The sequence below is a fragment of the Mesocricetus auratus genome, unplaced genomic scaffold (assembly GCF_017639785.1).
Source record: "Mesocricetus auratus isolate SY011 unplaced genomic scaffold, BCM_Maur_2.0 Super-Scaffold_100008, whole genome shotgun sequence".
NCBI lineage: Eukaryota > Metazoa > Chordata > Mammalia > Rodentia > Cricetidae > Mesocricetus > Mesocricetus auratus.
In genome coordinates, this window is record NW_024429192.1 from 8,721,074 (window position 1) to 8,743,476 (window position 22,403).

Genomic DNA, 22,403 nt, shown 5'->3' on the forward strand with positions numbered 1-22,403 from the left:
ATTCCATAAACACATCACACACACACACATCACACACACACATCACACACACACACACACACACACACACACACACACACACACACGCACACACTTTCCAAGTGTCCCCAGGATGGTATTCCCATAATTCAAGGCCATTACAATGACTCAGTTATAAAGGTCTACCTTGAGCCTCTTATTCTGATGAGCACAGTGGCGTTTGTTGCTATTAATCTCTTATTTTTGAGCTGCATAAACAGAGTGGAAATTCAGAGTCTGTTTTGCAGTTTCCTGTTTAGATTTCTTCCTTGGTGCCGTCTATGCCGCTGGGAAACACATCTAGTCCCTCTCTATTTCCAGTCTGTAAAGACAGGATGATACTGACGCCTGTCTCACCAAGTGGCTGTGATGAGCACTCTGCACCAGCTTTCCAGTTCCTAAGTTCATAGTGCCTTTGGGAAGACACAGTCCTGATCTCTCTTCTTGCCCTCCCCACAGCTGAGTACACTGTGCAACACTGGGAACACCTGCAGCTTTACTTTCTCTTGGAAATGTTGCAAGTTTGGATGATTAGCATGAAGCCTTTGTTCCTCAGGCCACTATATAATTATCTCTCTTCTTATTAACATTTATCTGCCCTCTGATGACAGCCTATTCATTGGGGTCTCAATGAATCATCTCCTGTGGACATTCTTTTAAACTAGCGGAAGGTGTGTCTGTCTCTTTTTTCTCTTAACTATCAGCAGTGCAAAAAAAAATCCACAGATTTCTGTGTAGATGGACAGTATGTAGAGCTTCAACTGGCCTCATGATTAGCTTTTATGACATGATTAAACTTTTCAGGAGATGCTGGTTGTGGTGGCTCATGCTGGTAGGATTTGCGTAAAGGGGCTGAGGCAGAAAGACTCCGAGTTCTAAGCCAGCCTGGGCTGTACATGTTGGGGTTGGGAGTTGAGCTCAGTGGTAGATCACTTGCCTAGCAAGCACACCTCCCTAATGTTTGGGTCTCAGCTTTGGTGCTGCGGAGGAGATTGGGAGAAAGCACAGTTCACCAATGACATTGTTTACAGTCTTTTATTTCCCAGTGAAACTTCATCTTTCAAATTAATTATATAATAAACTGGCCTAGAAACAGAAACTTTTCTGTCATTATCAAATTAAATTAATGATAATTTCACATTGTTATCCATTTTTATTTGTTCTAAATTTACAGCTTAAGACTGAAAGGGATCTTAAAGGATGGCATAACAATCTAAGCACTAGTGGAGAGGCTACCTTAAAAGATCTTCCCTGATAATGAGACTGATAACTACCTTATATGCCACTCTAGAGCCTTCATCCAGTGGCTGATGGAAGCAAAAGCAGACACCCACAGCTAAACACTGAGCCAAACTCCTGGAACCCAGTTGCAGAGAGAGAGGAGTGATGAACAAAGGGGTCAAGACCAGGTTGGAGAACGCCACAGAATCAGTTGACCTGAACAAGGGGGAGCTCATCAAGCCCACACTGATAGCTGGGAAACCTACAGAGGACTGACCCTGGCCCCCTGAACATGGAGTCAGTTAGGAGGCCTGGGAAATCTATGGGGCCTCTAGTAATGGATCAGTGTTTATCCCTAGCATACAAATGGACTTTGGGAGCCCATTTCACATAGAGGGATACTCTCTCAGACTAGACACAAGGGGGAGGGCCTAGGTCCTGCTCTAAATGATGTGACAGACTTTGAAGATCCCCCATAGAAGGCCTCACCTTCCCTGGGGAGCAGAAAAGGGATGGGATAGAGGATTGGTAGGGGGCAGGGGAGGAGGGGAGAGAGAGGGAACCAGGATTGCTCTGTAAAACAAGCTTGTTTCTAATTTAAATTTTATAAAAATGGGAAAAATTCATTAGATGAAAGAAGCCTGAGGTAACACACTGGATTGAAAAATGTATCTCTGAGGCCATGCTGCCTGAGGTGAGTCTTGGTTTACATCTTTAGCTTCATGACACTGAGCCTCAGTGTGCTGCGTGTAGTATTCTCTTTTGAAGATGGTAATGGGAACATTACCAGCCATGTGGGGCTTCGTGAAACTTCCCGAGGCAAAGAATGCTAAGTTTACACGCAAACGTTTTATGATAATGTACCTCCATGCAGCATATTTAAGTGCTAAGTTCAGAACCCAGGGAACTGTGTTGTGTCCCAGAGGGAGTCTGACAGATCTGCAAGTTCTATCCAAGGAACTCGAGTAGAACTTCCCCACTGTCATATGAAAAATGTCCACAGAGACCATCAGAAGCTCTCTACAGGGCCCAACCTCCAAAATATAGAACATTATTTTGTATTGTACGGCATTATGTACAGTGAATAGAAGTCACGAAATTACCTGATTCCTAAATTCTATCAGTTATACAGTCGAGTAAAAAGAACAGAATTTGAACTGTGAGCTTAGTTCAGATACCAAACCATTCTCTTAATCACGACACTTTTTAAAAAAATCTAAACAATGCTGAAACCGGGCATACAGCTCGAACTCAAAGCTGCTGGTAAGTTAAAATTACCAATATTTTTTATTTTATTTCTTTAAAATTACAGTAAATACAAGACCCTATTCAGAATGGCAGTAGAACTGTAAACTACTTAAGAGTAAAATTAATTACTCGATAACTTAAACCACATACAACATGCAACAAGGGATAAATAGGGAAGCAGATGTGAGTTTTTGAAATCACATTCTATTCACAACCTCGGTGGTCTTCTTCACCACCCCTCTGCTAACTATTAGAACTCAGTTAGTTTCTTCATGGTTTAATTAGCTCAAAGACACCACAGACCACAAGGACACCACACCCCACTTCACCTCTTGATTTCATGCCATAGGAACGGCTGTGGGACAGCCACACTTGGATTCATGCCACCCACTACTATGACCTCTAGGGGACTGCAGGCTCCCATTTTAAAAAGCTACTGGATAATACCACTCCTAGGCTCCTTCATCTGGTGCCTGTATCACAGGAAGGAATAATTCCTTCTATGTAGATCACGCTCTCTTCACTCCGGTGCCCAGCTGAAATTGATGATTCGTTTGAATTAATAACTGCTGATTACTGGTTCATGGACTCTTCCTTGACGGGAATCTAATCCTTCTCTCCACATCATCTGATTCTAGACTACTCTGACAGACAGCAGGCATCTCCCCCTGTCTTATTCTCTCATTTTTGCTTAATCCTGCCTTTCATTCACTTAAGGCCGACACTGCGTTGGCAAAGGGACTGCTGGCTGTGCCTCCATCTTTCTGTGAAAGCATAAGTGGCCATGTTGGCCCCTCTGCCAACTTGGATCAACTCACAGGCATATGTAAAACAGCCCAATCTGGTCAGACATGCAACAAAAACCTCAGTTGTTCATTCCTTCAGAATACAACATACTAAAGAGTCGTGGGACAGATGGTTTGGAACGTCCTCATGGATCTCCTGAGTTGTTGCCCTTTAGTAACTATTTTGATGTTTATACACACTGGCACTCTTCTCGTCTACTCATCCATGGTTCAGCATGCCACGCAAATCCAGATGGCACTGCCTAACAAACTCACTACACAAAGATGAAAGGGGCTTGGGTTCAGTTCCCCGACCCCACAGCTACCACAAGAAGCGGCCAGATCTGTAGCTGATGTAGGTAAATCCTTTGGGCTCTACTTCTCTTTAACCCCTGTTAAAGAGTCATTTATTTTTTTTTCTGTGTATGCAAAAGTCTGGGATATTAGATCACAGAGGCCAACCAATGTTTTCACCTACACTAGTGTTACCCTAAACTGCTAGGCCCAGAGAATCCTACCCTCGGAACTCAGAGACCCCATCCTTGAAAATCTACAAATGCAGGGATTTTCTTTCTTTCTTTGGGTCACTGATAGATTACCGCCATGCTCTATCTTCCCATGATGTGATTGGCTGGCACTGAAGGATCTCATCACCTAGAGACAAATCATAAAAATTTTCTCATCACTTTCAGCAAAAATATAGCCCATATTGCCATGTGCATGTTGTTTTTTTAGTGTTGTCAGTGTAGCAAAAATTTGTGCAAGTTTTTGCTTTGTTTTTTAGACAGGTTCTCTCTTTATGGTCCTGACTATCCTAGAACTTGCTATGTAGACCAGGCTGGCCTCAAACTCAATGAGATCCTCCTGCCTTTACCTCACAAGTGCTGGGATTAAAAGTGTGTGCCACCATGACTGGCCACAAATTTTTAAAGTTTCTTTTGAGGTACAAGAGCCTAACATATTTGAAAATTGAGTAACAGGAAAATAATTTTTAATCTTTCAAAATATTATAATTCAAATATTTCAGTAATAATGTAAAGTGCTGCAAAGAAATATAGACCTTTTATATAATCATATAAGGAATGTAAATGCCTAACAAGTAAGATTGCATACATCCAAGACATGTAATTAAAACAATCAAGGGATAACATGGTGGCACATGCTTTTGATACTGGCACTTAGTAGGCAGAGGCAGGTAGATCACTATGAGTTCAAGGCCAGCCTGGTCTGAATGCTGAGTTCCAGGAGTATAGAGGGAGACTCTGTTTCAACCACCACCACCAGATAAACAAAGAGACAAACAATACAGACATTCTTTTACTAAATGATTTCCAAAATATCTTCCAAAGCATACTAATTTCCTGGTATAGTTCTGAACATTGGGGTACGTAACACAGAAGATACAACATGGCACCGTTCTCTGTAAGTTTACTTACTTGGCAATTAGTAAAACATACACGATTTCATTGTATAATGTCTGATCATGATGAGTTAGCCACATGAAAACATAATACAAAGCTATAGACAGTAATAGAGATGCTCAAAGGTAGATTGAATGTCAGTGAGTCAGAGAATCTGTTTCCATCTGAACAATGAGAAATAAAGAAATCACTAAGCAACATAAACTGCTAGAAGCTGGATTCTGTTCTGTAAATGATATAAAGTCATAAGAAGAAGCAAGACCAGATCTGCTGGATTCTGTTCTGTAAATGATATAAAGTCATAAGAAGAAGCAAGACCCGATCTGCGTAGAATACACAGTAGGGAACAAAATGGCAGTAGTAAAGCTAAAAAAAAATATGACAGTGATTTGGTCGATGATATCTGCAACAGACACAGGGTCAAAGAGGCTGGTGGCTCCAATAGGTGATTTTGAGAATTTCTGATGGGTTGTATGCTGATGACAAACAGGTGAAGAAAGAATGTCCTCAAGCGTTGGGAGCAGAATATATAGGATCAAATCACTGAAACAAAAAGCAGAGAGATTTGGGTTGACTGGAGTTTGGCTAAAAGCATAGTATTTGAAATGTCCAGTGGGCCCCAATATCAAGTAATGTTCAGTTGACAGTTAGAAAGACAAGACCCTAGGTCAAATAGGGAGCAACGACTGGAGATAGTTGGAAATTCATAGGTTGGATGGCTTCCTGACAGTGGGCACTGAGATGAAGATTTATAGAGATCCAAGAAACTAGGCACTGGGCACTTAAGTAGAATGTGCATTGATTCAATACGTGTGCTAGTTTTTTTTATCAGTACTATTGAAAAATATCTATCACTTTAGTGTTGCTATTATTCCAAACTTTTTCTCTTAGGGTTCTATAGCTCAGGAGTCCAGCTTGAAGAATTCCTTGCCTCATGAATTCTACCCTCCATCTTGTCAGGCAAAAGCCTCTGCTTATTCTCCACATGCCATACTCTTCTTGCATCTTCCTCTTTGGCCATCCATTCTAAGCATCTTTATCATTTCCCTGAACCCGCCCGTGTGCTACAGGATAACCTGCCTATCTTAGTATCAAACTTATTTATTCCTTCCATGTAAGAGTACAGGCTCTACTGGCCAGGGTCTTTGATGATGTAATATTCTGCTTATTAGAACACAGGCAATAATAAACATTATCTGTACAAATCATAGGAGACCAATGACTGCTTCAAGAAGGACAGAAAGAAAGGAAGGGAGGCAGGATACAAGTAGTTAATTCCTTCTCTCATTAAATGTGTGTGATACATATAATAAGAATGCCCACATTTTTTTGTTTTTTCATCTTTGTGTGTTGAGAGCAAGAGAGACAGAGACAGAGACAGAGACAGCGAGAGGGTTGCATAAATGCCCTGATGTACATGTAAAAAATGATCAGAGAACATCTGAGAAACGGTCTTCTGTTCACAGCCACATAGCCAATCTAGTTCCTGTGTGAGATTCTGGGGATGCTCCTGAGTCTCCTTTTCATCTCACTATAGGCATGTTGAGATCACAGATCTGCACCACCACATCTAACCTTACCTAAGTTACAGATATCTCATCTCAAGTCGTCATGCTTGTCTACAAGCACTTCACTCCGTGCTCCTTCACCAGTTTCATGTATATTAACATACGGGACAATGTATGAAAATTTCCGTGCAAAGGTAAAAACTTTCTTAAGGCCTACAATAGTTGTGAAAGAGTGTATGGAGAAAGCCATGGTTTCAAATGGAGAAGCATGAAGGAAAGTAGCCATTGATTTTACTTTAGTTCACAAGGGCACCCCAGTTTCATGCAAAGCAAACAGAAATAAAGCATAAGGAACATTATTACAAGACAAACACCAGAACAAGTTACTTGCAACACAGCACAGATTCCATAGATTCATTTTGATTTTAAATAATACAAATAGTCATAAAGTATATACAACAAAAGCAAAAAGGAGCAAAAGAAATGAAAATGTTTAAAAGACATAAAAAGTAGATTAACCCCACCAGAAATCAAAGAAATATATATTCTAGTAAGAAGAGTGTATTATACTCGATGTTGTTAATTGAAATTTCTTTTCTCAGAACTTCACCAGTGATAGTGAAGGGCCATAATAATGGGCATATCCAAATACTGCTGCTGGAAGATAATTTTAAAATACCAAATAAATCTGTAAAATATTTGTACACTTAATTTTTGTCCTAATAATTATAAGCAGGAAGATATTGTAAGAAATACACCAACAGGAAATTTTTAAAAATCATAACATTGGAAACAAATTAGCACAGAGGTTTTTAATATACTTTACCCTTAATCTTTAACTAATTTAGGGAATAGATTGATTTTTAAGTGTAAAACTCTTCTCATAAAATTTTAATCAAGTAGAAACATGTTTCTAGAAAATAATATTACTAAGAATGAATTTTTGATTCAATAATCATTTTGTGCTAATTAATGTATTTTTACCTCTTGCTAGCAAGACAATAAAAAATAAACAGTATAAATCCCCACTTAGCTTGTACAATCAATAAGTAATTGCAAGTGTTTGAAGGCAAAGTGTTTACATATACATGTATATGTACACATTAGTAGACATACATACATTTCTTTGCTACATGAGCTGAGAAGGTTAAAAACTTAAGAACACAGAAGCAATAAACAACATTTAAACCCAGACCTTATCTTCTAATTTCATTATCCAACAAAAGTAGCCAACGGTACTTAAAGATATTGACGATTTTAGGCCAGAGGCAGAATGTGTTCAAGATGAAGATTTAACATTTTATCATCCCAGAGAATAAGAAAGTGCTAAGTTAAAGGGGCATTGGAGACAACTTAAACAATTTGAGTAAGAAGATAAAAAGAGTTTTAGATGATAGTTCAAAGATTAAATAAATCCAGTGATTCTGTTCTTGTACAAATGGCTCATTCAATTAATAAACAAAAGACAAATATCTTATGCATAATAATTCCAAATAGTTTATATGAGTACAAATCGCTTTAAACATGTACTGTGTGTGATTTCCTTTTCATGCAGTGCAGTAAAGAAAACAAAAAGACTCTACAGCAAAGAAAGTGTACAAATACCACTGTATCTGGACACACACCTTCAGCAGTTACAAATGCTCTAGATATGGGATGATAAAAATGGTACTTTGCCTTGATAATCTCTTATTCTCAATTCTGTGGTTATCAATTCTTGATCATTATAATCATAGAAAAACATCACAGGAATGGGAATTTAAATATATCCACAAATCAGAACTTATTCTTCAACTGACATGGTCATCACCATGAAGGGAAGTACAAGAAACTGCCGCAGGCAGCAGAACACCAAGACAGGGCAGAGGCAGAGGGACCATGGAAGAGGAAAAGCACACTCACTAAGGTTCAGTGAAATAGGAATAATCCACGAATATCAGTGATACATAAGTACTGGCTAATTGTAACAAATGCCTGTAACAACAGCAACAATAGGGGAATCTAGTTGTGGAACATGTTAAAATGTCCTGCATCATTGCCTTAATTTATCTGAAAACCAAACTACCCTAAAAATTATAGTTTATTTGAAACATAAGCGACTTAGCATCTAGTTTATCTCAAAGGATGCCATCTTGGTGTTATTTTGCTTAGGCGGGTCTTCCTGTAGTGGGCTGACTTTGAACTTGCCTTGCAGCTAAGGAGGACCTGGAAGTCCTGATTCCCCTTCTTCTGTCTCCCAAAAGTGGAATTATAGGCATGCATCACCACACATAACTCAAAGAAGTTGTGTCAGGAAACAAGGCTAATGGGAATTTTGATGTCATTTAAACAGACATCTTTAGGAACCTAGGAGTCAAAGCATTTGGTAAAGACCATGTGCTTAATGGGCAATGTGGTGATAGGTTGCCTAAAAATCAGAGGGTAGAGTTAGCCTCTAGCTAACCATAGAGGTCTGGAGGTCTGTGCAGACAGATAGGACGTGGTTTGGCTGGGCAGAGAAAAGAATATAAAACAGAAGGAGATAGGAACTCAGTGTCTTTTTAGCTGGAAGTTGGCACAGTGAGGTGTGGCTGTGGCTTATCCTTTGTCTCTCTGATCTTCAGCTTTTACTCCCATATCTGACTCTGGGATTTCATTATTAAGATCTGTTAGAATTTGTGCACAGAGCACTTCTGGTATTTTGAGTTTTCTGGATGACAATTACTCTTGCCTAGTTCTTCATGATGTAATATATTGGGTTAGGACTATGCGAATGATCACACAGAGTTCGATGCCAGCCTGGTCTACAGAGCGAGTTCCAGGGCAGCATATAAAACAATACAGAGAAACTCTGCCTCAAAAAACTAAAAAAAAAAAAACCACAGTTGAGTGTTTCACCTGCTTTATGTACCTCTGACTTCTTTAGGATGGTTTCTTGAAATACAATAAAAAGAGATTTAATATGCTTACTGATTGACTTATTTTAAATTATTCCCATTATCATTTAAATGTGAGCTATGAACATTTTTGTATGTTAAATTTAGTTTCTAGCTTCTTAAACTGTGTGAAAGAAAGGTCAGCTGGGGCTGGAAAGATGGCTCATGGGTTAAGTGCACTGGCTGTTCTTCCTGAAGACAGGAGTTCAATTCCCAGTTCACAACTGTCTGTAACTCCAGTTCCAGGGGACCTGACACCCTCACACAGACACACATTTAGGCAAAACACCATTGCACAAAAAAACCCACAAAAATTTAAATTAAATTTTAAACAAAAGGTCAACTGTGGTCATGGTCCACTTGTCATGTTTACAGTCGCAATGTTACATATGGGTTGTCAAGTGCTACTAGTAAAAGGAACTGAGTGATACAAGAACGGAATTAGCTGAAGTTTTCTCCTATCTGCACTGAAATGCAGAGCAAGCCTCATCTTCATACAGTTTCTCAGACATAAGGGCAGCAATAAACATGTAAAGTGAATCGGAGGTTTTGACACTGTTTTAATTTGCCGCGATTTTACTTAGTGCTCGGTGTCAGCAATTTTGGTTACTCAGAACATGGGTCATCTTGAGAAGAATCTCTCCAATAATGAGAGTAAAAGTGACGGTGACCGATGGTTGCTCTCTGTGGTAGCTCACAATGCCGGAAGTGTACTACACAAAAGTGACAAATGGAGGACAAATTATGAAACTACACATTTCTTCCAGGAAAACAGCACACCCAGAATTTCATACTAAATATTTGAAAACCATCTACCAACCACAAGTGATGGTCTAGAATTTAACCATTGCACAGTTTTGTCTGTACTTCACTTGTTAATAATACTGATTTTATAGTTTTGGAATAACCGTGAAGATAAATATTTATATTATGTTTTATTTCTGATAATAATTGAAGTAACATTGTACCATAAATGTTTATTTAAACGATTGCTTTTCAAAGATGGTTGAACTTAATTCCCAGTTGAGAATTTCCATGCTGAAGGCTCAGCAGAGGCTTTTCAATTATAACTCACAAGTGCTGCGCCCCCCTCCTGCTTTGCAGAAATATCATTGCCTAATTACAGAGAGATAAGAGCAGTGGTGCTATCATCTTTATTTCAAAGCTTTACCGTCTACTCATGTAAGGTGAAGTTTAAGCAGAAATGTAAAATATATAAGCTTCAGGCTTTTGTCAAAGAATATAACATGCTCACTCTCACGATTTGAAAGTGCTATTGGGAAAATAATATTTATTAATGAAAAACTGTCTTAAGAACATACAACCCATCTATTCACAGCAGTCCACGGCCCTCCACCTCAGCTGCACATAAAATTCAACTAAGGTGCTTAAAAGACAATGCTGCCAATAACAAATGGAGGACAAATTATGAAAGTACACCTTTCTTCCAGGAAAACAGCACACCCAGGATTTTATAATAAATATTTGAAAACTATCTACCAACCACAACTGTTCCACCATAAACTATTTTGATTTAATTCATCTGCTATATGAAGTTATATGTGTAATTAAGCCACACACATGATTTTTCATTACAAAGCAAAACAAGCACCTAGGTAGGTGAGGCAGGGGAATGACTGCTAGTTTTACTGCAGCCTGGGTTGGACAGGGACTGTTTCAAACATTTAGTTCCTCACAAAAAAAAACAATAAAAGAAAAAATTCCAGGCAGTATTTTTTGGTCCTGTCTGCATGTTTTTATTACAGGGACTCTGCTGAGCCCCCAAAGTAAGTATAACAACACAGCTAAAGCAGACACAGGAGGGCAAGAGGGAGAGAGGAAAGGGGAGAAAGTATATAATATTTTAATTTAAAAAATTTCTGGTAATATAGTATGCACCTAGAATCTGGATTAATAGATTGGGAGGGGAAAGAAGTTAGTGTGAGCAACTTTTCGAAATGAATTCTAATATGAAGTCAATGCCGACAGGCACTGAGAAAAACCTGAAGACCTGGGCATGTGGACCTGCAGAGGTTGGCTTGTATAAATAAGGAACACCCAGAAACTCTGTGCCTGGGAATTTACAGTGTGGATGTTTCTAACTCTATTCCACAGTGCAAGGGCTTTCTTTCTGCTGCCAGCGGGAAGAAGTGTATGAGACTCATTTTAAGAAAAGTATACTTGTTGTATCCTACAGCTGCCACTGGGGTTTTTGTTTCATAACCAATGGATTTTAGTAGCAGCATTATGTAGCCATGCAGGATATCTTCCCTCTAACTCATTTTAAATTTATACATTTTAATTACTTTGCAAAGTAGTCGATTTATATATGACTTTTTCAAAGACCATTTATTTAGCACACCCTCCTTCCATGTCCCCTTACCTCTCCCATCTCCAAACTCCATCTCTGGTTAAACCTGTCTACTCCCTGTATTCCCCATCTCTACTTTCATATCTACTATGTTCTGCTATTCCCCATTTCCTTAAGGCAAACTTTACTCCAACAATTTCCAGTTTCTTGGCTTTTTCACAAATTCGAAGTTGAACACACAAATCTAAGAGTCACATGTAGAGTGAGCATTCAGCACTTACCTTTCTGGACTTGGGTTACTTCAGTCAGTATTTTTTTTTCTGGTAGCATCCATTTCCCTGCAAATTTCATAACTTCATTTTTCTTTAAACATGGATACATTTTCATTGTGTATGTGTATAGTTTTATTATCCATACAATAGTTAATGGAAATCTAGGCCACTTCAACTTTTAGCTCTTGTAGAGTATCAATGAATATGGATGAGCAAGTTATTCTGTGGTAGAATATAGAGTGTTTTGTGTGCATGCCCAGGGATGCTATACCTGGGTCCCTTGCAGTAAACTTAATCATGAAGGTGGACGAACTTCACAATGAAAACTAAAACTCTAGGAAAGAGATATGAAGAAGACACTATAGGATGGAAAAATCCCCCATGTTCATGGACTGAAATAGTAACCATCGTGATTATGGCCATCTTACAGAAAGGAATTTACACATAATGTACAATAATCCCAATTAGCACCTCCATGCTGCTCATTACAGAAATAAAACAAAATTTAAATTGAGGCACAAAAGACTTAATTAAGAATGGTCAAAGCAATCCTGGGCAAAAAAAAAAAATGCTGGGACATTACCATACCAACATAAAGTTATACTATAGATCCCTAGAAATAAAAACAGCATTATTGCCTGTCCATCGGTGAGAGAAAACAAAAATCTCAGATAGAGGTCAACACAGTTACAGATTATAGCTACCTGGCTCTTTTAATAAGATGCCAAACACACACACACACACTGGGCAAGGGACAGCACCTTCAATAAGAGGTACTGGATTAACTGGATGTCTGAATGTAAAACAATGAAACTAGATCCTTAATTCTCAGTCTGCACAAAAATCTACTACAAATTGATCAAGGATATCTATAAAAAACCTGGAACTAGGGGAAAAGGTATGGAGTACTGTACAAGACAGAGACATATGTAAGGACATTCTAAATATGACTCTAATCATTCAGGAAATAAAAGCAACTATTAACAAATAGAACCTTGTAAAGCTATCTAAGTTTGGTAAGATGGACTCTCAAAGTAGTTTCAATTTGTACTTCCCCAATTCCTGCATGGCTACATAATGCTGCTACTAAAATCCATTGGTTATGAAACAAAAGTTTCTCAACAGTGAAAGAAATGGTCAAACAAATGAAGTGACAGCTAACAGAGTGGGAGAAACTTCTTTTCCCAACTTTATCCCTGACAGGGAAGATGCACAAATATTAAACTTATGCCACGATCCCAAGCAATAAAATACTAAGGGATCAATTTACAACAGGTTTTCTGTATGGAGACTTTCTCAAAAGAAATACAAATGGCATCATGAAGAAATGGGGAAGTCAGTATAATGAAGAAATGGGAAAGTAGGCCAGTCATGGTAGTCACTACCATGCTTTGAATTCCAGCATTTGGGAGGCAGAGGCATGTGGATTTCTGTGATAAGTTGCAGGACAGCCAAGGTAATATAGACAGACTCTGTCTCAAACCTACTCCAATGCCCCCCCCAAAAAAAGAAGAATTGGGGAAGTACAAATTGAAACTACTTTGAGAGTCCATCTTACCAAACTTAGATAGCTAAGATCAAGAAGTCAATTGACAAGAAATACTATTAAGGAAGAGGGGAACATAGGAACCCTTCGTTGTTGGAAGTATACACTGGTGTAGTAACTGCAGAAACCAGGGTAGTGATTTCTCAGAAAGCCAGAAACAGACCTCATAAAACTAAAGACTGTATAAAACAAAATATATGGTACATATTTTTGTGGACAAACTTTATGCCATTTTACCTTTGTTTGCTTGGGGTAGACTATGGAGTGTACCTAACTGATTTCATGGGAAGATCTGTTTGTTAACTGGTAAGTAAACAGATTTGAAACAGTTGATGAAATGTTTCAGTGGCCTAATTTTCCCTTTAGACTCTTAGACCTTTAGTCCTATTTACTTGAAACAGGTGCTGAGAGAAAAACTGAACAATCTACACAGAGAAATGTCAAAACACCTTCTGACTAAATTAGGTTATTTAAGAGCTCACTTTGAAATGTCGTGATAGCAAGACTATGCGGTAAGTCAGCTATCTCTATTTTTCAGGTTCATCTGACAGACTGTAGCCAACAATAAACAGCTGTGATGAGCATATGCTCTTCCATAAGAACATAGTCCAGACTGCCCCAAGATTGAAAATATCCAATTCCCTGCATCCTGTACCAGGATGACTGAGAGACAACTCAGCTCTTAAATCTGACAGTTGAACTCTTGTGCTTCCTTTCATTTTCCGGAAGGATATTTTTACTTCTGTGCCTCACTCCTCCAGAGGTGTACCCATGTGGGTGAATAGGCCCATGCTGGTGACATGGAGTCATCTTTGACACCTTAAATCTCATTTATCTTGAGGAGTTGTACCTCCTAAACATAAGATATATCCATTTTCCTTCACCTGCTTTCACCTACATGGTTTCTTCATGTTCGAATTGATGTGTCTCTATGTGTCAACGTAGTTATATTGTTTTGGTGACTGATGATTTTGTTTTGTTATTTTACTGGGGGCTTAAACATGATAATGTCACTTGCATGCTTAGAATCTTTAACTGAATTTATACTAACCCTAGACAATAAAGGTTGTCATATGACCTCTCAAGTCTATTTCCTGCCTACATTTCCAGCATCAATTCTCACTTTTTTGGGTTTGGGTTCAATTTGATATTGGCCTCAAAATTTCCCCTATACTGGTTCTCCTGAATTTATCTCTGAGTTGTCAAATTGTCTATCTAATTCCTATCCAAAATCCTTTTATCGATTTAAAGTTGAGACCCATTCTGTTCATTCATTATTTTTACATAATGAATAATATGCATTATACATACAATAATGTGATATTATTACATATAAAATATGTAATATAAAATGCATTACACATACACATCACTGATATTCATTAGTACAGTCACTCATTTAATAAATAATATGCCAAGTAAAACACATCCTTGAGTAAAGCATGATCCTAAACCAGGTTTTGGATATGGGCAGGTGCCAAATTCAATGAATACCTTCATGTCAAGGAATTAGAATACATCTTGTGGATCTGTGAAGAACCAGTTGAAAGTTTGAAGTTTGGTACTTTTTTTGCTGATGTACAAGGGAAAAATATGTTAGGCCATGAACAAGAAGGCTAAGTAAACCCTACTGTAATGAGTCATAATGTAATGATGGAGGGCAAAATTCCTGTTAGAACAGGAATCATAATTAATAAACTAGAATAAGGTGTCAATCAGTTACTGGGTTGCCTTGTATGCTGGATGCATAGCAAAGATTTCCTGTAGATCAATGAGATGGGAAGGAAGAGACTTGAATAGAAGTCCAGTGTGGCACACATGTCATGAGGGCTTTATCTGACTCTACGGGGAACCCAGGAGCTAGAATACCCACTCACTCTAAATCTCTAGTTGGAGCTGTCAGACTTGTTCTTTATATCCCATGATTAATTAGTCACTGGATATGGTTTTCCCGCATGAATGAAGAATGACTTGGATGTATGTTTGTCTTCAGGCAACATCTGAAGGAGGCTGACACCCGAGAGTGTATTGCTGCAACCCTTTCAGCAGTTAGAAGGAACATATGAGTAGAATATCGCAGCATATCCCTCATGTTCCCATGCATTCAAGGGCTGAGAGGGGAAAAATCATAAAAAGCAATATGAGAAAGAGTCCAGGCTAGAGATAAAAGCTTCAGCAATTACAGCCTGTCTGAAAATAGTAGAAACTCTGGACACACCTGATAATCCCCCAAAGAGAGTATATGATTGACAGTTGTATTGAGGTATATAGAGTCCTGAGAGAAAACAGACATGGTTAACCATGCCTTTCAAAGAGCCTAAGATGAGCTAAAGATAAAAATATCAAGCCTGATAACCTAACAAGAGCAAATAAAGTAAATATCCATAACAAATATTTCCTCTGCCTTTGCTAGAGGCCAGATATTTTGCACATGTTACATAAATTTAATCTTTAAATAATCCACATGAAGTCAGTGGTATTGTGATTATGTTATTTTATGGAGCAGAAGTTTTAAGAGGTTTCAAAAGCCCACTCAAAATGGATAGCTAAAATATCAGAAGACTAAAATTTTCTCCAAACATTTCTTCCTTACTTTTCCATAAAAGATGATGATTTATGGTCACGTTTACAGAACGACACAGAGAAAAAAAACTATGGAAGGATGCGTTGGCAACCGCAGCTAAGATGTCTGGATTCTCTGTCCCATTTCCAGTACACTGGCCAGTCGGTGATGTCATATAGAGTCTAATACGCAGAAGACAAAAATGCAGGTGAAACTAAACATCTATGTTCATACATGATCAGGAATGTGGATTCAGAATTTAGATATTGATGATGCAGATAAAGACACAGATAGATTTAAGGAAGTTGAGCCACTTGGCTTGGTAGGGCTCTCCATAAAAATAATGGGCTGACAAAATCCCCGGTAACATGCTGGAGAAACTTCCTTTTACATTGTTAGTCAAAGTGGTGCATGAAGTTCGCAACACAAATAGACTATTGATTTAGCCCTTGGTTGCCCCTCAGACGTTGAAGGGGAATCCTTATTATCGAAATCACTGTACCCTTAGAAAACAGGTCTTGAGAGATTCCAGCTGGATCTACCCTGAATGCCTCCTTCCTTTGGTTTAGATCCCATGATACAAGAAAACACTTTGAAACCTGCCAAAGGAGGGAAACAACTAGTAGTCATACTCACGTGCAACACCTATGAACCACAATGACAAGCACAAGTACAACAAGAGACCAAGAAAGGCACAATAGTGGCCTTCACGTGTTAGTGATAGCCAATTGCTATCTAGTGGACTCCCTGAGGTCCACTCAATAGGAGGTAAAGCATGCCTGCTACCACAAACCTAGCCAGCTTCTGGGCATAGTGAGGTCATAGACCTCAGAGGAGAGTCTATTACCCCATTTTGCTAGACCATCATAATTCCCAACTAAATTCTAAATCCTGTCTTTACAACCACAGATAACTAGACCTACCACCCTCCATCAAAGAAAGTTCTCCTTATATAGAGACCAGCATGGAAAACCACAACTGGACATTGCGTAGATCAACAGGTCATGGGAAGCCCAGCCACGGTAGACATACACACCACAGCTTCTGCATTTATAGTTCAGAGAATCTCACAGAAGAGGGGGAAATGAAAGATTTTAAGAGATAGAATACCAGGAGGTATGCTGTGAAGCAATCCCTCCTTGAAATGGGTAGATAATCAAGACTACAACTACGGCAATATAAGTAGACAAGCTAACATGAAAGGGGGCACTTTAAGGGTTCCCATCCTTAGACAAAGAATTACTGGAAACAGATGATTTTTTTGAGAAAGGTAGACTTAGCCTCACACAGGGATACGCCTCCTTACTGGTTAATCAATACAAAATAGTCAGGCTTGTAATCATATAGAAACAAACAGCAAAAAGCTCTCAGCAGGTTACAATTGAGTGTTTGTAAATACGTGTGTGTGTATGTGTGTGTGTGTAATAACAGTTATCAAGGAAAAAACTATCAATCAATTTAATTGTAAAGGATGATATGGTCTGAGTTAAAGGGAGGAAAGAAACAGGGAAAGTGATATAATTCTATGGTAAAACCATGAAAAAATTTTTTCAAAAGGAAACCAATAAAGTGAAAGATACTTGGATATGCTCATTTTCTGAAGAACAACTCAGGAAACAGGAGAGGGCACAAGAGCAGTGAAAAGAGGGACTGGAGGGAGGAACAAGGTCCCAAAGCAGGTGGCAGGTGAGGAGGGTCTTAGCACTTTTGAGAGGAAGAAATTTCCTCTGAGAAAAGGAAAGGTAAAGGCATCGTGATGGTTGGGTTTGACTTTTAAGGAAAAAAATCCAAAGGTCCTTATATTAGTCGTGATTCTCAGATTAGTCTCATATGCTTTCTTTAGCCCTGTGTTCTAAGTCAACACACTCTCACTTGTATTTACTCGGAAGGCCGGCCAAACAGTCTCACTGGGGGAAAACCAAACAGCTGGAAAAGAGCAGCAATCTGGACACTTCCACAGCAAAGTGAAGATGAACCCTAAAGTGTGTTGGAACAAGAACAAGCAGGTGGAATGAGGAAGATCTGGAGGTTGTGAAATCCAGAGTTCTGTTGGCTAACACTGGCAGGGTGGGAATGGTTAAACTTATGTGTCAGAACCCAGAACAAAGGGTCCCAAAGCCCTTCCTCCTGGCTGCCAACAGGAAGCTGTCAACTACTCACATTATCTGCTTCCTCAATGATTCACACACTATAGGGCTCAGGAGTTCTCAGACCACCCATCCTAAAATCCCATAGATTCCAGAAGTCTGACAGTGCTGGCCTGTCCATTTAATGCTTTAGTCCGTATTTCACTGAAATGGAAGTTCATTTTCACACTACGATATCTCAGAGAAAGACTGAATGACATGTTCGCATTTGATTAAGATGATTCCCATAGGCTGCACTAAAGCCTTCGAAAGGTCCATGCTTCCTACCATAAGGCCCTGGGAAACACATGACTTTCAAAACAGGCTCAATTGAATTTTTCTTGAAAACAGTTTGAAATAAATGGGGAAGGGTTAGTGTCAAATGTCAGATTTATATGAATGTGTTTGACAAACACATCTCTCTATTCTGCTCTTGAATCAGATTAAATGTAGAGAAGAAATGCAGGGAATGAGCCCAAAATTTGCCCCTGGGCAGATACTACAGCTAGCCTCACCCCCAAACCGTAGACCACACATTCTGTGACTAGTAAATGGGGGATGCAGCTTGTAAACTGCAGAGATAGTTTCTAGCTCTGAAAAGTTGTCTATGAAAAATTTGAGTAATATTGGAGCTCAAAGGGCAACTTTGTATTTTCCAAAAAAAAGTAGAACATCACCTCTAAGTTTCTATAGATATGATGTATTTCAAGCTGTCACTGAAGAAACATCTAATGAAAGTTTACAAGTTAATCATCTTTCAGCAGGGAGAGAGGTGTCACTTAGCAGCTAATAGAATAATTGCTAGTGTATTCAAACAAATCTCAAGAGTAACTGGGAGATTTGAATCTAATGCTCAGGGCTCTTCCAAAGCATTCACAGTCTTAGTAGAAGTCCTGATGTCACGTAACGAAACCTTTCTCTATCCAGACATCATAGTTGATGAACAGCATTTGGAAAAGACGCTTTTCACAAGAAGAACCTAGTAGCCAAAGTCCAGAATGACTTTCACTTTCTGTCTGAAAAAATGGCAGAGTTTTGGCATCTTCAAGTTCTCACTTAACCACATGTATTTATATTTTCATATAAGGCTGCTTTTTAGTAGAATGTTTTCAGCTCTGTAATTAGCACTGCACAATGGAAGCCCTGGTACTTAATTACAGCATTGCTAAGACAGTAATAGCATGAGAAATGCTAAAGTTGAAGGCAGTGTTTCTTGACACACCTCTGGTTACATTCTTATTGGCTGGGAAAGAATTATACATGCTGAGTGAGTAAACCAAACAGAAATGAAGGTGTGTGTGTGGGGGGGGGTAGCACACATGAACTTACAACAGGTACTTCGAGTTAAGCCGACTCCAGGCACTGCTGCTGATTAGAACTAGTGCATCATGGAAAGCAGGAGTGGAGGAGACCGGACGTTCTTTTAGACTAGAAGACTACTTCACCTGCGTCTTGAGCATCTCCTAACCTTCTAGGCTGGACCAGTCTGCAAAGAAGAGACAATGGCTTTTTATCCCCTTCAGATTGCTGGACTGGTTCTTGGGTTCTTCGGTCTGGTTGGGACCATTGGCACGACACTTCTGCCTCAATGGAGAGTATCAGCTTTCATTGGCAGCAACATTATTATCTTTGAGAGGATCTGGGAAGGACTTTGGATGAACTGCATTCAGCAAGCGAGGGTCACGTTGCAGTGTAAGTTCTATACCTCCATTTTGGCTCTCCCGCCCGTACTGGAGGCAGCACGTGCACTCATGTGTGTGGCTATAGCTCTTTCCTTGACTGCTCTCATCATTGGCATCTGCGGAATGAGACACATCCAGTGCACCGGCTCCAGTAAGAGGGTCAAAGCGTACCTGCTGGGAACTTCAGGAGTCCTCTTTATCCTGACTGGTATCTTCATTCTGATTCCAGTGTCCTGGACCGCCAATATCATCATCAGGGATTTCTATGACCCAAACGTCCACATGGGTCAGAAGCGAGAGCTTGGAGGAGCTCTCTTCCTTGGCTGGGCGACCGTTGCTGTCCTCTTCATTGGAGGTGGGCTGCTCTGTGGATATTGCTGCTGCAACAGAAAGAAGCAGTGGCACCGATATCCAGTGCCAGCACACCGTGTGCCACAAAAAGATAACCAAAGGAAGGGGGCCGTGCCTAGCAACACCTCCACCAGCTACGTCTAAGGCTTGTTTTCAACACCAGCCCATGGCTTAGGCTCATGCATTTTATAGTCTTCCCAGAAACTGTGAGTACATCGGGCAAGAGAACCACCATTATGGTAGATTTAGCCTGAGATGAAACTTTTGATATCTTTTTTACCTGAGGCAGGAATATAAATGACTTATTTGGACATTATGATTCACTGTTTAATACCTGTGCTCACTCTTGTCCGACTCAATATTTCTTCCAATTCATATAGTCAAATACAAAGTACATTCTCAATTTTAGACATGTGATGATTGTGCATACTCTCTCTTTGAGAGGACCTGGGAAGGGTTTTAAATGAACTGCATCCAGCAAGCTTGGGTCAAACTGCAGTGCAAATTCTGTAACTCCATCTTGCCTCTCACACCAATACTAGAAGTAGCATATGGACTCATTGTCATGTATTCTGATAAGAAAATCACAGTTGCAATTGACATTCCATATCAATAAAACATACACATATTTTCAAAGATAACCTGTTATTTTTACTTCAAGTCTCTTATTACATACCAAGTAACAGCTAAATGGTGATAACTGTAAAGCAATAGTCCTGTAAAATTTATAGATTAAATTGTAATTTTGGTTGAACTCATCAAAGGATGCAAATGGTTACTTACTATTTATTTTTAATTCTGGGAAACGTATTAAAATTCAACTTTTAAACAAAAGGATAAACGAGTTCTGGTTTCTCTATACAAGATGATTTTCAAAGTCTCCACTTTGTGTCAGTTACTCTTTCTTGGACACATGCATTCAAAGAAAATGATATCTAAATGAAAATAATCTACTCACAAGGTTTACAATTTATACACTCAACAAAACAGAATCGTCTGTCTGTTTCAGGCACAGAAACAAGTTAAGACAAATGAAATTCTTCTGGGAAGGATCCACATTGTGAAGACAAAAGTTAAATTCAGTCATTGAAGAAATGATTTTAGTTCCTTGTCCTATTTAGTCAGTGCACAGGTCTAAACATGCAAAGAGAAACACAGAGCCAAGGTAGTTTGTCAGACAATTAGTCAGGCTGAAATGAATCCTAATTTTTTTTATTCTCTAAGAAACGAACAGTGATGTCAATGCTTTTTGTTTTGCCTGAAACATTTATGTTATTTTCTCAAAGTTTTTTGTTTCCCATGGGCACCTAACAATATCAAGATTATAAGTGGTATGTGGACTTGAGAGGTGAATATGGACACAAAATGTTTGTGAGGAAAAATCTACTCTCGTAGGTAACTTCTATTAGCTTTTCTACACTGTGAATCAGTGTTTACATACTAAATATCAGTCTTTAACAGTATATTTATTTCATAATAAAATATTTAATATCCAATATGTAATTACACAAAAAGGTTTAATTTGCTCATCAAATGTTCTTTGTGTGTTCATAGTTTTCATAATATAATAAGCTAATAAAATGTCTCTGTATCCCAATGATGTTGATTTATTTAGCTACAAGATTAGTTGGAGAATGCCTATCAATCTTCAAGAGTCAACCCATCACTAAAATATTAATTCAACAATAATCCGAAACTAGATCCTGTATGAAACCCTTACTCTATTCTACAAACCAACCTAGTTTTCAATAATTCAAGCCCCTTAACAAAACAAAACTTCATTCAAAACATTGGGGATGCTAAATGTAAATACATATGGAAACATAACTGTACACTCACAAAAACAATTAAAATATAAATAAAATAGTCAGCACCTCAGTAAGGTTTCCTGATCATTTTCTTTTAGCTGTAGAAACCTAATATAGCTCTCTTAAGAAGGAGTCGTTTATCTTACATGGCTGAATAGGTAAGCCGTCAAGACAGGGAAGACATATGCTTAAAAGTTGTCAGGCAATCATTTGTCTTACCTTTTGATTCACCTGGAAATAATTAGCTTTACAAGAATGGGTCCCAAATTCTAAATGAAGTGTCTTTTGGCTGACAAGTGGATCAGAGAATACAAGGTGTATTCTGGGTGGAGTCACAAGTTAACATTTGCTACCAAATATGATGCAAAAACTTGCCAACAGTTAGTCGCCTGCTTTCCCACTAGTCAAGGTGAACTTGATTATTTTCACATCCTACAATGGGCTGAAATATTTTCTCTAATACAACAAAATGAATTTAGTAATGTCCAACAAATTCTGAGACACATTATGAATGCAAATCTCCTATCACAAACCCAGGTTATACAAGAACTGTTTCTATATACTAAGATTTGACTGAAATTCAACTTTATGGGAAATTTCTCATGAATTACCCAGTTCATGGAATGGA

The 22,403-nt window shown here is 38.7% G+C and overlaps 1 protein-coding gene across 2 annotated transcripts; it reads left to right on the forward strand.

The window, feature by feature from the left end:
* The first annotated feature begins 19,264 nt into the window (after positions 1–19,264).
* Positions 19,265–20,608, forward strand: Cldn17 (claudin 17). 2 transcript variants are annotated; one of them, XM_040750533.1, is made up of 2 exons: positions 19,265–19,626; positions 19,846–20,608. In XM_040750533.1, exons 1-2 carry the CDS (start codon positions 19,437–19,439, stop codon positions 20,109–20,111), a joined length of 456 nt encoding a protein of 151 aa, XP_040606467.1. In that variant the 5' UTR covers positions 19,265–19,436; the 3' UTR covers positions 20,112–20,608. The 2 variants fall into 2 exon arrangements, with proteins under 2 accessions (XP_040606467.1, XP_005073899.1); XM_005073842.3 differs by having other exon boundaries at positions 19,265–20,608.
* Positions 20,609–22,403: the final 1,795 nt, after the last annotated feature.